At 36.1% G+C, this 18,034-nt stretch overlaps 1 protein-coding gene and 1 long non-coding RNA gene across 7 annotated transcripts; both read left to right on the top strand.

Annotated features, from left to right (window-relative positions):
• The first annotated feature begins 1,066 nt into the window (after positions 1-1,066).
• LOC110922947 lies at positions 1,067-1,990 on the top strand. Its single transcript, XR_002583578.2, has 2 exons — positions 1,067-1,405; positions 1,660-1,990. It is a non-coding gene; the product is annotated as an uncharacterized LOC110922947 (long non-coding RNA).
• A 3,936-nt stretch (positions 1,991-5,926) lies between these two features.
• On the top strand, positions 5,927-15,060 carry LOC110921427 (transcription initiation factor TFIID subunit 4b). Of its 6 annotated transcripts, none has more exons than XM_035986422.1 (9): positions 5,927-6,106; positions 10,345-10,670; positions 12,092-12,255; positions 12,380-12,469; positions 13,086-13,192; positions 13,478-13,568; positions 13,645-13,747; positions 13,852-13,907; positions 14,739-15,060. In XM_035986422.1, the coding sequence occupies exons 2-9, from the start codon at positions 10,346-10,348 to the stop codon at positions 15,051-15,053; spliced, it is 1,251 nt and encodes a 416-aa protein (XP_035842315.1). In that variant the 5' UTR covers positions 5,927-6,106; position 10,345; the 3' UTR covers positions 15,054-15,060. The 6 variants fall into 6 exon arrangements, with proteins under 6 accessions (XP_035842315.1, XP_022021443.1, XP_035842317.1 ...); XM_022165751.2 differs by having other exon boundaries at positions 13,840-13,907; XM_035986424.1 differs by lacking the exons at positions 5,927-6,106; positions 10,345-10,670; positions 14,739-15,060 and adding exons at positions 10,702-11,164; positions 14,324-14,702.
• The last annotated feature ends 2,974 nt before the right edge of the window (positions 15,061-18,034 follow it).

The raw sequence follows: 18,034 nt of genomic DNA, 5'->3' as shown, positions 1-18,034 counted from the left end.
ATTTAACTTTGTCTTTTGTTTTGTATGACATGATAGAGTAGGCAATGTATATTATGTTAAACCTAAAACTAACTTATTAAATCAAATTGTAATATTAAGAGGTGAGTGGGAAGTTTGTAATTAAAACACAACAAACAAATCAGCCATAAGTGTCCGGCCGCAATTCTGTGTTGTCTTTTTTTATTATTTGTGACACAAATAATAAGATATTGTCTAATTCATTATGTTAAGTTAGTTACATACTAACTGTTAAATGTATCTATATCTATTCAAAAATTTAGTTACATGTTCCTATTTTAAAACCAAAATTTATGATGGTTTTAAATGCACACCTAAATTCAATTAACCATCCATATGCAATCAATTATACCAAAATTCAATATGCATTATATTGATTTGTAACTTATCTATACTACATTAAAGTAAATAGATTTAATTTTATGCATTTAAAAAAACAACATGTATAAAAGAGCCAAGCTACTTTAGAGGGGGTAAACTTGCACATTATTGAAAAATTTAAGACACTCTAGGGGCATTTTAGTAAATTTTAAGAGGTTAGATTTTTTTGGTTAGTGACTATTTTTTATATCATTCCACATGAAAAAGGGCAATTACAAAGCAATGGCAGGTAGTCGGGCAACAAGTTGCGCCGCCACCCCCTTTTGAATAGAAAAACCAATTCTACTAAATACAAAGTTTGAAACCTTTAGCGACGAAGAATTACTATTAACGACTTTTTGAACCCGATTCAAGAGTCGTACAGCGTCAGGAGCGAGACCACCAAAGGTATCAAACGCAAACGGGACAAACACATGTTGATTCTCCCGGCAAGCTTTGTCATGTTTTGCCACTTTGCTCGCCTCTGCCTTGAGCACCGCTTGCCCTACGACAAAGCCCTTGTCCTTGAGTCCGACAAGGGGGGAGACTCCAGTTAGATCTACACAAGCGTGTTTCCCCCCTTCCCATCCAAACACAACAATATCAATAAACCTTTACAACACAATCAATAGAATTCATTGTTCTTCCCTTTCTGCACTGATCGGCCATTTGAAACCTACCATCTCACAACAATATCAATAAACCTTTACAACACAATCAATAGAATTCATCAGTTACACAACCCCTCATATTTCTGCCATTCCTTTCTATTGAATGCACTCATCATAAATTATGCTTTTGCGTCAGATGAGAAGCCGAGAAGCATGGTACCACAATTTCAATCTTCCGATTCTTCCCACACCTCCCATCCGTTCAACAACGCAACTGGCCACCACCTCCGATGCGTGATGAAGCAGCGAGATGGATCTGTGCTTGGAAAGAAGACGATTCTTAGCCTGGATCATTAGCCTGGATGTCAAAACAAGCGATTGTCGCCTCAAATCGATGGTGCTCCAAATTACGTTAGGTATTCTAATTGTTTGTTCATATTCTTTAGTTTTTTGATGGATTGCGCTTATGAACTGTTAAATTGTATGTTTTAGTGATTAATTTCTGGTTGCACACTTTTATTAGATGTAAGGAGACTGTAAATCTCAGTAAATGAGGCATTTATAAAGTTAGGTTTTATACGGTTCACAATTTTTGAAGTTTTTGATACAAAAAATTAACAGATGTAACACAACTGTAAATCTGGTTCTTTGTAATTTTTTGGAAATGAAGGTTAAATTAGCAGTGCACTAAAAATCGGGGGCTCATGTTTCATGGAAAAGTGAAAAGGTTGGTCAAAAGTAAGAAGAATGAAGATGCCTTCGAAGTTTATTGAATACATCAAGTTTATTGTTCTTATTCGTGGATGAAGCTCCTCGGGTTTCAACTTAGTCACTCAGGTGCTGAAATATGCTGGAAGCCTAGAAGCTGGATAGGCGAGGAAAAAAGTTGTTAGTGTCGTTAACTTACTGAAATGTTGGAGGTTGTGGATTAATAGAAATGATAAAGCTTTTAAAGGCACATCCTCTTCTTTATTGAAGTTGGTTGAAGACATAAAAGAAAATTCTTAGTTGTCGATGATTAACAGAAATAAGATAACTGTTCCCTGGGAAAGTTGGAAAATGTTTTAGTGTTGTGTGGACTTTTGTGGTGTTAACCAACTCGGGTAGCTCAGTTGGCCACCGACACCCACCTTTTCTCAAAGGTACTGGGTTCGAGTCTTGGGAGTGACATATGTCGCCCAGGGTAAGAACTCGGCATGGCCGCATGGGGAAGTCACCGCGGAGCTAGCTTGGTCGGGTAGCGGCACCCGGAGTGAGATCACTCCGGCGGTTGGGAGGACCGTGCACTTACCCCCCCCCCCACTTTTGTGGTGTTTTGTTTCACTTTTGTGGTGTTTTGTTTCTGTTGTTTGACTTTGTTTTGAGTCCTTCTAGCTTCTTTCTAAGGTGTTTATTTGGTTTTGGTTATGGAAGTTTCGCTTTCTATTAAAAAAAAGAGCTAATGCACCATTGGGGTTGGTGGTCGAGTGGTAAGATAAAACTTTTGAAAACAATTTAGTGTGATATTTTGAGTTCAAGTCTTACAAGGAGCAAGAACAAAGAAGAAAGGTGGAGTGAACAATGCCTTTACGAGTGAAAATAGTTGGGTAGTATCAAAATGTAAATCGACCCATTTGCCTTCATTTTACAAGATCTGTGACTTTATAAAAATACCAATGTTATCTATTTTCGTTTTGTTAGATGATTGAACACTACTAACTATTTTTCAATAATATTGAAGATGATGTTCCAAAAGCATATGTTTCAAAAGAACGCCGTACATTTAATGCCCTAGGGAATAGTTTGTCCATGGGCTTAGAGAGTGTGCTTTGTTTATTTTTTGTTTACTAAATGTATCTTTCAATCAAGTTATAAGTTAAAAGATGTGCTTTATTACATTTGTGATCAAGCTAACTGCAAACTAAGTTTCATAATACTTTTGGAAATTGGAATACAACGCATTTTGAAAACTTAAATAGTTTGCTACTTGTATTGGTAAACAAAAACCTCAAATACGAACCCGGTTTGTATAAGCATTGCTTAATGTAAAGATTCATTTTAAGCCAACCTAACGAAAGGGAGTGCAAAAGTAGTGATCTTTTTCAAATTGATCAAGACTATATACATCGAATTACACAGTACCCAATGGTTCTTAAGCACCTGACTATAGAATTTAGAAGGGCTTATTCGTAACACAATGTGTGTATTATTAAATCGACATTTTTGTAGATTATCACAATATTGCAACCCGTTTTTATTGATTAAAATAATATATTACAAAATCATAAGTATTATCTATACTATATTATAACATAGGCGGTTCGGTTTTAGTCTGAGAGTTGACCCGAAACAAGCCGTTTTTATTATTTTGGTCGAAGTGAACCGAACACGTGTTGGTATCGTTTCGGTCATGAAGCTTTTTTTGTGTACTCTTTCACATGTTGCTATCGTTTCGTCATATAACTTTTTTGTGTTTTCTCTTTTAGTTGTTAATGGTAACGTATTTGAGTTTTCTCTTTTGGTTGCTATACTAAGGGGTCGTTTGGTAGCCTCTTAATGACCATTCAGATCCTATCTCTTAATGGTTTAAAACCTCTTAATGGTTGCTATATTAAGGGGTCGTTTGGTCGCGGTACCATATGAACCGAACAATACCGGCCGGATTCTCCTGACGTAACAAACCTGCGGCAACGCGCGGGCATCACCACTAGATATAATTAAACACTTGAAGAACTGTTAGGATTTTTTAATTTTGTTGGTTTATAAACTGCTTTCTGATCTATAAAAGGGAACAAAACCTGCAATTTGACTTTTAGATGTCAAAACTGAATTTATATGTATATGTGTATGTAGTATAATATGTATATATATATATATATATATATTTAACATCTATTTTACACCATCTAAAACAATGAAAAAGAAAAAATAAAAATAAAAAATTTGAAAACTGTGACGTCTTTTGAAGAGCGTTGAGAAACCACACGTCCATAGATTTGAAGTTTTGTGAGACCACATGTGGTGGGGCGCAAACCTCTCTCAAACCGTCTTAAAAACGTGGGGGAACACTGTACCCTTGGGCGTTTTAGGCTTTTTTTACTGGTGGTGCTACCACAAAGCGCCGAATGAGGAGTGGACTTTGGTCAAAATAACCATGGTCAAACGGCTAACTTAAAAAAAACGGTTTTTGTTTTAAAAATCTATACTATATTCGCACTTTCGTACCGTGTCATGCACTATCTATATCAGTCGTTGTTTCAGGAAAAAACAATAACTATTATGCATGTCGTGCATCGCACGGGTATTCCCCCTAGTAATATAAAAAAAATAGTGTAAAAAGACTAAATAAGAATGAAAAAGATTGTTGTTGAATGTCGCATGTCTTTCATATTCTTTTTTTTTCTTTCTAAGATTGATATTATAATATAACTACAAAACATTAATATATGATAAATTAATCTATTAAGCATATATATATATATATATATATATATATATATATATATATATATATATATATATATGTTAGATGAAATTAAGTAATGAGTTTGTATAAAATAAAAGTATAAGTTGGGTATTGTGAATGTATAATCAAGTGTTTGTATAATTTAACGTCTAGAGTCATGTATATCTTTAAAAGTACGAATATGTATCGAATGAGTTATGTGTCAAATGTATAGACGGATTTAAATGTACAAGCATGAATAAATAAACAAGGTGTAATATGTGCAATTACTAAATTTATTACGATCGAAGTTACGAACACGAAAACGGAAGCGAAATACGAATACGATACTGATGTAAGTTTCCAAAAATAGGTACAAGAATAATCTTTCTAATTAAAGTAAGTTTCAAAAAGCGAGGCGTTACACACTGAAGGCTTGAAAAAGTGGCTATAGAAGTTACCTAAATAAAAAAGAAGTTTTATTTCAATAATTTAGGGTTTATCCCTAAAAACATGTTTGTAATGGAAACTTGGGTTTTCCCATGTATTTATTAATTATAAAATGTGGTGTTTTACTTTGATAAACTATTTCCTAACTACGGTCCTGGTGAAATTTTCGCTGCCAAATTAATAAACACCGATACCACCAGCTTTGCGAGCTCGCGGTCGCCCGCCTCCCGAGGCAGGGGTTGGGGGTTGCGACACTAACCGACCCGCTACTCTTGGTTTTCAAAAAAACAATTAATCGATGCACCGGTTTTTGATTTGGTTTGGTTTTGTGGGTTAATTCAATTTTGAGTCTGTTAATTCGGTTTTTTACTCACCCCTAGTGTCACCGCCCGTGTTTTGGTAAAATTTTGTATCATATTTTTTTTGTAAACTAGTTTTAAAAGGGTTGTTCTTGGAATTTTCTGCGATAGCTTTTGCTTTAGGGTCCAAAACGATATCTTGGAATTTTGTATCATATTTTTTTTTGTAAACTAGTTTTAAAACAAGAACCTGCGTTAAAACCGTTTATTTCCTTTGCTATGGCCACGATCTTCAGCGTTTCATCTCCTCAAATATCCAAAGAACCCTAGAAAGGTAAACTTCTTTTACAACTTTTCTTTTTATAAAACTCAAAATTAAGAACCCAAGATGTACTAATGTTTGGGGAATTTTAGAGGATGCGACTTATGCATCTATCCAGTATCCAGCGGCACAGGATTTAAGGGGGAGGGGGGGGCGCTCGACCCCCCGAACTTTTCGCGCAGTAGTGTTACGTATGTACTTTTCGTATATATTTTTTAAGGTATATACGTTTTCAACCACCGGTTTTATAAAAAAATTATTTATATAGCTCAAATAAAATATTTTATAAAAAAAACAAAATCAGATCTATCTATTCAGCCCAAAACAGATTGTTATGTTTATTATATCCCATAAATCATTATATGAAGCCCAAATTAAAAGCCCAATAAACATTCTATTCAAAGAAAACAAACCCAATCGTTGGTTTGTGTTATGCGAACAGAACAATCAAAAAAAAAAAAAAAAAAAAAACAACCACGCTGCTGAGTGCTGAGTGAGTGCTGAGAACAGAAACAGAAGGGGCGAACTGACGAAGGCTGCTGGTGTTGTTCGAGACTTCGAGGAGACGAGACGAGGAAGAACCGGCTGCTTGTGGTCTTGTTCGACTTCTTCAATCTTCAAGGTATGTGTTTTGTATCTTTAGGTTTAATTTAGGGATTCAATTTATTATGATTTAGGTTGAAATTCGGGGTGAAATTTGTCCATTTTTTGCTCTAAACTTGTTGAAATTTAGGGTGATTTGTTTTGTTAACTTGTGTTATTAGATTATGCTATGGGGAACGGTTTTTATTTGATATTAATGTTTGACCCGACCACCGACGTCGGACCCGAACATACGTCTCGAAACTACGCGATAGAATTGTTTTTAGGTCCGTTACCTTCCGACCCCCGAACTTTTTGTTTTCAAGCTTCGCCACTGCATGTCTGCATCTATCTTCTTTGATTTGTATCGTTGCATGTCATTATTTTGTGGATTCGCCAATGATCTCTAGATCAAGTGGTGGAAGACTTGTATTTCTCTTGAGTAGGGCTGTCCAAACTGCTCGACGATCGAAGATCGCTCGAAAAATGCTCGAAAAATGCTCGTTCGATTCCCGATCAGTTTGTAAATGAGCGGATCGGTTCGATTCAAATTCAATCCAAGCATGAGCAAAGCTCCGTTCGCTCGTCGATCGCTCGGTTTCGCTCGAATTATTTTTATTAATAATTAATATATATATTTATATAATATATTTTATAGATTAATAACCCAAAAAAATATAATAGCCCAAAAAAAAAAAATTAAAAGCAAACATTCAACCCAACTTAATATTTAACTAGTGAGATTCCTCCCGCACTTCGCGGCGGGAATTCGGTTGATGTCTGTTCTTTTCGTTATGGTACCAGTATTCGCAATAGCCTATAGTAATCCAAAGAGAAAATCTTACATCAAAAACAATAAAAACGAATATCTGATACTGGTACCGATGTTGTTCAATTAGTATCGGTTTGGTTGGTTTGCGTTTTATGTTTATTTATTTTTTAACATTGCGATATAAATTATATTGATAACGAGTATTATGCCGCTATGATACCATACCAAACCGAACCGAAACCGACTAAACAACATCTGTATCGGTAGTGGTATTTATTTTTTTTATTGTTTTCCTTTTAATAAATTGACACCGTATCGCTACCATATCGTACCGAACCGAACAACATCGTTTTCGGTACATGAGTTTATTTATATTGTTTTTTTCTTTTGATAATCTAACATCGTATTGCTACCGTACCACCGGTACCGATACATGTATTCATTTTTTTGGTTTGTGGTTTCAAAACATTTTCATTTATACAACTCTATCTATTAGAATAAACGAATAACGTTAACGATACTGCGACGCTTTGAACCGATCGGTTCCGTACGAACAACATCGGTGCCAATACCGGTGTTCGTTTTTAACGTTTTCGCTCTTGTAAAATTTTGTTGATTTCTATACAGAATGCATGTATCGTACCAATATTGTAACGAATCGAATCAAAACCGATCTAATTATAAAGCTAGTAATCAATCACCTTCTTCTTCTATAAAAATACTTTAATAATTATAAATTAAAAAAAAATTATTAAAATTCATGCACAGTTCATCAAGAGTCTAAATTCATATATAGAAATAGAAATAAATATAATATATGTAAATCTAACCCTAAATCCTATTCCTATTCACTAGAAATTAGACCCGTGCGCGTTGCGGCGCGGGTACATTGGAAATTAACATTGAATGGATAACTTGATGTGTTCATTAGGTTTCATGAAACAAAGCCGATTGCATTATATTACAAACTATAGTTACATACTTTACTTACATTCTTGAGTTAATTACCGTTCTCGTCCCTGTGGTTTGTCAAAAATCACTATTTCAGTCCATTTGTTTAAAAATTGCGATTTCAGTCCCTGTGGTTTCACTTTCGTAACCATTTCAATCCATTTATTCTGTAAGTACAGGGACTGAAATGGTTATGAGGTGGACTGAAATGGTTACGAAAGTGAAACTACAGGGACTGAAATCGCAATTTTTAAACTAATGGACTGAAATAGTGATTTTTGACAAACCACAGGGACGAAAAAGTAATTAACTCTACATTCTTTTAACACTAGTGTCTTTGTTTTGTTCTTTTTTTCATACAAAAGTTATTGCCTTTGTAGTCAGTTCTGGTTTTGTTATTGATGCCGATATCATGCACGTTGCTAACGCTGACTAACAACAACATAATACAAAATCTTTACTTACCTGCAACTACTGAGACAACGCCGAGAACGCTATATTCTCAAATGCAAAATACTTCATATACGCATTGCTGGACAAAGACCACCATTCAAAACTAAAGTACTAAACTACAATTAAATTAAATTTGGCATGGTTCTAATACAGTATTAGAAAAAAATGCCTAGGACTTTTATTCTAAGATTTCCTATATCAACATCTAGAAATTCAACATTTATTCTAATAAATTCAATAGTTATATTATTGTCTTGAAACTACAAATATGTTAAATTCAGATTGTGATTTCGTTGCCAGCTTGTGATTATTCGCTTGTCCATAATAGGGATGAGCATTTGGGACCGGTTCCCATTTTAGCATTTAAATGTAGTGAAATGTAACGCCATGTTAGCATTTAAATGCAGTGAAATGTAACGGTAATCACTATGCTCAAGATATAAAATAATGTAAAAAAGAATCTTAATTGTAAATTAAAATTAAATAATAATTTAAAAGCATCTTTTTTACAATTTGTATATAAGGCGAACAATATAGCAAGATGAAGGCGATCCTAGCAACGTAACTCAGGCAAACGACTAAAGCAAGCCGAAGGCGACAAAAGGAAAAACGGTGGCTTCAGGTTTAGTACCTAATTACTTGTCGTTCGATGTGAATTTTGTATGTGGGATGCAATACGCAAAGCTTCATTCTACTGTTCAAAAGCGACGTTTGCTTTTCTTCTTCTTCCACTTCGTCTGGCGACAACTTAGAATAACTCAGAGAAGGCCAAAATCCTACATGCAAATAACAATCCCTGATGAGCACTAAAATAGCAGATATCAAGCGATACTTTTTATAAAAAGAAAAACGTTAGAATTCTGTATTTACTATTTAATTTTTAAACTTTAACGGATCAAACACATCGCCAGCCGACCTCCAACATCCACAGTCGTTGGTCAACACATAAGTTTGACTAAAAATCATCAAAATTTGATATTGAGGAACATCATAAGCTTTTCTTTCTCTGTTTTACTTCACCTTTTCAAAACACTGAATCGTCTAATCTTTGTTTTTGTCTTGAAGTGATGAAGAAAGACATGAATTGTAACAAAGTCAAACAAACCATTTAGAAATTTTGACTCAATGATTGTATTCAGTGAAAACCCTTATCTCAGATCGTTAGTTTCTTGTTTTTAACGACACCGATCTACCATTTATTATTTGGTGACTGAAATTAAGATTGAAAGCAATCACATAGTAAAACATCCTTAAACCCTAAAAACGTAAAACCACCGGCATAAATTATAGTGAGTAGAATTAAATTCAAATAGACAACAACAAAATAACACAAAATCCAACCTTATCGGTAACAGAGATGACGAGAGAACCGCGTCCGCATCAGTCGAAGTGGTGGAAGGCCCCCTGAGTCAAAGGGAGAGCCTCTGCGCCTCTCTCCAAGAGATACGATTCGGTATCTGAATCGGCTGAAGGAGAGTGACAGTATATAAGAAGGGAAGATGAAGGAGTAAGACATTACCAACAACGCAGAGGAAACACACTTGAATCGGCTGAAGGAGGGTGACAGTATATAAGGAACGCAAAGGAAGGAAAATAAACAATTGTCTTTTGTCGGTGGCTCTGCCACCGACTTTGTGCTTTAAGATGTTATAGAATATCGCCGTTCTCTAGTCTCCGACTCTCACTCTCCGGAGTCTCCGGTCTCCACAGTCACACTCACACATATCGCCGCTCTCTAGTCTCCGACACATCGTCTGCAACATATCGCCGCTCCTGTGCTCATTCTGCAACAGTTCGTCGGACGATCTTCAATCTCCAGTCTTCAATCTGGAGATTAATCGTTAAATCGTATGTTTCTGACTTTCTGTTATGTTTCTGTTTGGTATGTTAACCAGATTGTTTCTGTATGTTAAATCGTTTCTGTTTGGTAACCAAATTGTTTCTGTTATGTTTCTGTTTGGTAACATACATACACAGATTGTATGTATGTTTCTGTTATAATTGTTTGTTAACTTCCGTTTGTTTACTTCTGTTACGTTTGTTAAATGTTATAATTGTGTTAACGATTGTGTAGTTATAATTGTGTTTTTTTTTTTTGGTAGGATGTCTTCTTACAAAGAATCAAACGAGAATCCAGCTGCTCATGTTGATCTGACTGATGGAGAGGACGACCCGAATCCAATAATTGATGAATCAGGTGATACCGATGTAGCTGATACAGCGACCAGACGTGCTCGTTCAAAAGAGAGAAAAAAATCTTCCGATGTGCATCCACATTTTGTAGATGTTCAGGGTTTGTACAAAGGGAAAATGGTGCCCAAAAAACAATGCATCTATTGCAAGCATACATATGTACGCGGTAACTGGAGCAGCACAACAAGTATGAAGCGACACCTTCAAGAATGTGGATTATTCAAAAAAGCGCAAGGTATAAAAAACGTTTTCTCAACTTTGATAGTGGTAAAAATGATTGTGATGCTTTTGAGGGTTTTGAGCCGGATGGGGGTTATAGTCAAATGAAAATTCGTAATATAATTGCAAAAATGATCATAGCACATGAGTTACCCTTTTCGTTTGTAGAGTACCACTGGTTTAATTATCTAATGAAGACTATGAATCCTCTATATGAAAAAGTTAGCAGGTCTACAATCACTCGAGATTGCATAAAAGTTGTAGATGTAGAAAAAGAGAGGATAAAGAAAACTTTGAAAAAGGCTGAGATGGTATCCCTCACTAGTGACTGTTGGGCATCTAACCAAACGATTGGTTACATGTGTTTAACGGCTCACTTTGTTGATTGTGATTGGAAATTGCAAAAATGCATTATAGGTTTCAATGAGCTTGCACCACCCCATAGCGGTGAGGTTATATCCGATGGTATCTTAGAGTGTCTTATAAAATGGGGTATCCAAGACAAAATAGGTACCATCACTTTAGACAATGCATCGAACAATGATAGGGCAGCCAACATTTTGATGAGTAATTTTAAGGGAAAGGGGAAGTTACACTTTGATGGTTTGTTTTTTCATATAAGATGTTGTGCTCACATCTTAAACTTGGTAGTGCAAGATGGTTTAGGAACTATCGAATCAAGAGTCTTGAGAGATGCAGGTTCGACTCCCACTTGGTGCAGAGTGAGGCACTAGTGGCAATGATAGAAGACCCAGGGAAATCTGGGTTGGATCCTTGAGCCAAACGGGTTTTCCTGGTAATTTCACCGTCGTGCCTACGGGCGGGTGGGTTATTGGGTTCTCCCCGGAATTGGTGGTGGACTTGGGTTACTCTCGGAGTACTCCGTTTGTCCAGTGGGTGCCCCAAGAGTGCTCGGGATTGATTCTGTTGGCCGTTCAAAAAAAAAAAAATTTGTGTATTTGTGTAGTTCTGATACAGAATTATAGTTATATATGGGCTAGTATAGAAATATGTTATGTTTATATGAAAGACATTGACTTTGTACACAGTACACATGATCAATGCCCTTGCCCTTGTAACTACGAACTATTTTAATATATCGTTTTGCTACGATTATCGTAGTTTTATCCAACAAAAAAAAAAAAAAAAAAAACTAGCGATGGCCTTGTGCTCAATCATTCTTTTTTACACCTCGCTTTTATTGGTACCTTCGATTTGTGTAGTTGCCTCTCATTGTTTTGTCAGATTTGTGATACAGAATTATAGTTAGTTATATATGGGCATTTTAGGTATATATGATGGACTTGTACACATGATCATTGCCCTTGTAACAGTTAACCATCTCTACTCAATCATTCTCTTTGTATCATAAATATGAATGAATATATATCTCAAGGCATAACTGTTCTGCTGATAAAAATCCTGCTCAAAATATAGGACAGACCCCGGAAGATGAATCTCAGGGAACAGGGAAACCGCCTAATGCAATGCATCAGCCAGCTGGCAAGCAGGTCCCTTTTGCACAGCTGCTACCTGTTTTAGAAGCACAGCTTGACAAAGACCAGGCTATGCAACTCGAGGCCCTATATGCTCGATTAAAGGTATAGTTAGGGGGTGACCCTGTAACAATATTTATTTGGAAATTTCTTTTTTTTTTTGTTTATAAATGTGTTATTTATTTGGGTTATCAACCATCACTATGCTAAATGGCTACGTTATTCCCAGAGTAATGTCATAAATAAAGAAGAATTTGTCCGGCACACGCGACAACTTGTAGGAGATCATACGCTGAAGATGGCACTACAACAAAGGCAGGTATAGAAGAAAACAAGAATACCTTTTCATCGGTTTTTAGTTTTCATGTAATAATATATCTTCTTTTAGGTGTTTACCTTCTTATATATTAGAGTTAAATGCCATTTTAGTCCCTGTGGTTTGGGCCATTTTACCAGTTTAGTCCAAAAGTTTCATTTTTAACCTGTGAGTCCAAAAAGGTTTCACAGTTGCCATTTTAGTCCACTGGGTTAACTTCATCTATTTTTTTTGTTAACGAGAAGGCCAATTTGGTCATTTTGTATGTAATTCTGTAAACTAAAAGGGCAATTCAGCCATATAAAATGACCGAATTGGCCTTCTCGTTAACAGAAAAAATGGATAAAGTTAACCCAGTGGACTAAAATGGCAACTGTGAAACCTTTTTGGACCCATAGGTTAAAAATGAAACCTTTGGACTAAACTGGCAAAATGGTCCAAACCACAGGGACTAAAATGGCATTTAACTCTATATATTAAATAGCAGGCTCATTTCTTATAGGTGACACTTACATATGAACATATGTAGTAGTATATTAGTTTGTTTTATCGTTATTTTTTATTCCATATCCTTTTCAAATGTATTATCCGTTCGTTAGAGGTTAACTTTTTAATACAGTCTTCTGGAGACTCTTCATTGGCATCCGGAAGTAATGCAAAGACTTCCCCAAAAAAGCCGACTGTTGGCCAGAAAAAAACGTTAGAAGCACCTGTTTCTTCGCTAAGGTAGTTTGATTTTTGTATCTCATATATATCCATTTAATAATATAATGTTAACCAACTGGGGTAGCCCAGTTGGCCACCGACACCCACCTCTTCCCAGAGGTACCGGGTTCGAGTCTTGGGAGTGGCATATGTCGCCCAAGGTAAGAACTCGGCATGGGGAAGTCACCGCGGAGCTAGCTTGGTCGGGTAGCGGCTCCCGGAGTGAGATCACTCTGGCGGTTGGGAGGACCGTGCACTACCCCCCCCCCCCCCTAATATAATGTTGACTTTTCTGCTACATATCAGTAAGAAGCAGAAAGTGTGTGAAGCGTTTTCGGATCAAAGTATTGATCAGCAGCTTAATGACGTAACTGCTGTCAGCGGAGTGCGTCTAAGGGTATGTGTTATTCTCTTGCAAAGACACGAGTTTCAGGAAAACTCTTAGTTATTTCGGTGATAATTTGGTCCTCTAGGAAGAAAAAGATCAATTGTTTTCTGGGGCCAAAGAGGATAGCCGAGTTTCAGAAGCTTCTAGAAAGGTTGCTCAAGCACCCCAAAAGAAATTGGATGAGATCAGTTAAGACTTTTACGGTTTTACCATTACCAGCGTCTTATAATGCATGCTATAATAAACATAATGTGGCTAACAAATATGAGTGTTGCAATAAATGTTTTAACAGCGGCAAAACGTGGTGTAAAGAACCAAAGCAATGGCGTGGAACGATGCTTGTCACAGGTGAGCTTTAAGTATGAAATAGATGCATGGTATTTTGATCCCATGAATGACTTGAATATTCAGTTTTCAAAGCTATTTACATGTGATTGTACAAGATCTACATCTAGTTTCTAGCATGTCGATATCGGTTTCACAGTATAGGAGATTCCTAAAGTTTATTTTGATATCTTCGCTATTAGATTATTTCGACCAATGGCATAGAGCAACAATTACTTTAACAACTTTGAAATCTAGTTGCTTTGTGATTTGAGTTCATGGTTAAGTTACTTGATATATACGTTTTCGACCCTCCGGTTTTTTAATTTTTTCGCCCGACTCCCCGTACTTTTCGCTCAGTAGTGTCCGTTATGTAGTTTCGTATAGATTTTTTTAGATATATACGTTTTCGACCCCCCCTGGTTTTATAATTTTTATAGGTATATACGTTTTCGACCCCTCAGTCGGAAATCTCAAGATTTACCTTTGGAAAAGATGAGTAGCCTTCCTCCAACTATCATACAAACAGTTCTTACCCTTATGCCAATGAGAGATAGATTCAGGATAAGTATATGTATGTGGATGTGTTTATATGCATGTGCATATGTATGTGTGTATGTGGATGTGTGTATATGTATAAGTATGTATGTGTGTGCATGAGTGTGTATTAATAACTAAAAAAATAAAACAGTATTGTTTTTTTGTATGCATGTGTTTTTATATGATTTTTAAATAATTTTTTATTCCAATTATTTTTTTAGATCGTCGTGGTTAGGTTATTATGTGATATTAATATGTTACACTATTTGTTTTTTGTTAATATGTATTAGTTATAAATCTTTTGACAAATTTTAGCTCGAGATAGTTCAAGCGGAATTAGAAAAAGAACAAAAGGCCCGACAAAACATAGAAGCTCGTTTTGAACAATTTAAACAAGAGCGGGAACAAGAACGAGCGGAACATGAACGACAACGAGAACAAGAACGAGTCAAACGTGAACAAGAGCGAGAACAAGAACGGGCTAAACGTGAACGAGAGCGGGCCGAACAAGCGGAATGGCATAAAAACATGGAAGAAATATTGAAAAAGTTTCTAAAACGAGAGCGGGCCGAACAAGCGGAACGACATAAAAACTTGGAAGAAATGTTGAGAAAGTTTCTAAATAAGTAAAAAAAAAGCTTAGATTTGTTAGTTTTGTAATAAAAAAACTGGCATTTAGTTAGGATCTTTGTTATATTTATTTCAAGATTGTAAACATTTTTTTAGAATTTTTATTATTTTTATGCTTTTTTTTCAGAAAATTTATGAATTTCAAAATATTTTTTATTTTTTCTAAATCTATCATTGAATAAAAAAAAAGGTATCACAATCTTAAACGTAACAAGTAAAATAGTTACAAAACTGTGGCAAGCATTAGCAAAAAAATTATATATAAAATTTGTCCAGCACTTTTGTTGTAATATTAAAAATGAAAAATAAAACAATTATTTAAAAGGTCCCAATTTTTTCGCAAAGTTTATTAACTTTTAAGTCTTTTTTTTTTTTTTTTGCTTCGAGTGATTAATAATTTTTATTTTTATTAAAATAATATTGAAGAAAATTAAAAAAGAGTTGTAGCAAAAATTGTAGCAAATTTAGAACAAAATTATGGTTACCTTATGCGGCATTTTTTTTCACACTAACGTATAAACTTTTTTTTTGGAACTAAAAATTTGGATCCCTTACGGATCACTGGAATATCATCGTGGTACGAGCGGAATCACTCGATCATATCCATGTTAACTAGGCAATAATGCCTATACACAAATTTAGGAAAGTTTCAAAAAAAAAAAAAAAAAACCAATTTAGGAGGAAAACAAATAAATCTGAGAAAAACCCCTTGTGGGAATCGAACCCATGACCTAATGGTCATAAGTCTTATCTCACCTCAAGATGCCACTAGATTATAATGCCATGAGCCATTAACGTATAGTCTAGGGATGAGCACGGTACCGCAAGTACCGCCATCGAAAAACGGGAAAAGTGGGTACCCGTACGAATACACCGATTCAGTAACGGTACCGGTACGGTAACGCTATTTATCGTTGTTTTACCGGTAAATACTGGTATCGAAAAATGGGTACCGGTACTGAATGTACCCGGTACGGTTCGGTACTGATTCAGTATCTGTAGTACAACCGTTCACAAAATAAATAAGATAATAATTTTATTAATCAATTTTATAATTACAACTCATAAGTAAGAACAAAAGCAAACTGAAAGATAATATAGTACAAAAAATGTAAAGGAAACTAAGAACAGATAACCAAAGGAAAAAGAAAGAAAACATAAAACAACGGTGACTGAGGCATGTGAAGATCACGCTTCCCTTAAAACAGATCTAGGGCCACCCAGGTGAACCCGTCTGTTTCCCAGGGTACAATAACCTAAGCAGATTGTACTGCCGGGATTAGCCTAGCACCTGAAAGGATACCTGAAACAAGAGTGCGCAGAGATGCAAAGTTAGGAAATTCGTTTGATGTGTGTGTTGTATGAACCATGCGAGTTCAGTATTGTGTGTCTAAAACAAAGCACAAAGCTTTGTATATATACTGGTTAGAATTCGAAATGATAACTGTATATTGAATGCACCATTCAATTCTAGAATTCAATAGCACAATGAATTCTGTAACTTATCATTTGACTGGTGGAATTTGAACAGTCAACACGAGGCCAAGACGCATCTAAAAAATACTAAAGGCGGCTCGCGGCGATGCGAGCGTGAAGTGCAAAGTGCGCCACATTGCGCCCATCGCCCTCGTCCCGGTCTCGTGCCCGTGCCCGGGCGCGTGTCGGGTGCTTCGCACCCTTCTGGCTTCCACTGGGTGTGAGTTGTCACACAAGAATACATTCGTGTAGAGAATTCTAATTATAAATCCACAAAAGATTTATCTCTCCACCTATGTGAGACAAGCACAATTTCCCACATGTTTATGGTTCCAACACACAAACTTAATGCACAAGATCTATCATTCAATTTTGGCTTAACTATTAAATAATCATTATATTAACTCATAATATAATATTATTTATAAAATTTCCAACAATCCCCCACATGAATGAAGATCGTCCCATACACTCAAGTGTCATGATGAAATTTCAGCGGTTAAGTAAAGCAGGATAGGTAGGTTTCTCTTTGAACCCTCCTTTGTGACATATACTAAGTCTCCTAGCGGTTAGTAGACGCGATGTCCTTGAACCAACCCCTTTTTACATAGATGTTATTACACATCACACATTACTCTTCCTGGTCTGGCTAACCCCTCATAGTTGTGTCCGTTATAATCATGGAACACCAACCTGGTTTTGCGAGAGCTCTAGGAATTGTGCCCCCAATTCCATTCGGAGCGACCCCACTTCTCTCTAACATAGGTGATTTACAAATCATTAAAAGCCATATGCTTAACCTCTCTTGATATCACTGATTTTAAGTAGGAATGGACTAGGAAGTTTGTAACTCCCTTTGTATGTTGAGGTACTCCCCCACAGTGATCTCAGTTCGTACAGTTAGATGGTCCTATTGAGCCTGGATCATGGGATCTCTAATCTTCTAGGATAGGTTTTCCGTTGTACAAACTTACTCCAAGGGCTTTAGTCCCATTCCCATCGACGACTTATGTACTACCTCTCTGCTTAAGCCTTTTGTAAGCGGATCCGCAGTGTTATCCTTTGACCTCACATAGTCAATCGTGATAACTCCAGTTGAGAGTAGTTGTCGCATCGTGTTATGCCGACATCGTATGTGCCTTGATCTGCCATTATACATTGGATTTTAAGCTCTACCAATAGCTGATTTGCAATCACAATGTATGCAAATCGCAGTCACATGCTTAGGCCATCTTGGAACATATTCCAAGAATTGACGCAACCATTCAGCCTCTTCTCCAGCTTTATCTAACGCGATAAACTCAGATTCCATCGTGGATCCAGCTATAAGAGTTTGTTTGGACGACTTCCAAGATATAGCTGCTCCTCCAAGGGTAAACACATATCCATTTGTAGATCTAGAATCTTTCGTATCGGATATCCAGTTGGCATCATTGAATCCTTCCACAACAGCTGGATTTTTGCCATAATCCAGTCCATAATTTCTCGTGTATCTCAAATACCTT

Source organism: Helianthus annuus, chromosome 17 (genome assembly GCF_002127325.2).
Source record: "Helianthus annuus cultivar XRQ/B chromosome 17, HanXRQr2.0-SUNRISE, whole genome shotgun sequence".
Lineage (NCBI taxonomy): Eukaryota > Viridiplantae > Streptophyta > Magnoliopsida > Asterales > Asteraceae > Helianthus > Helianthus annuus.
The sequence above is the reverse complement of the archived record's forward strand: the minus strand, read 5'-3'. Positions and strand labels throughout refer to the sequence as shown.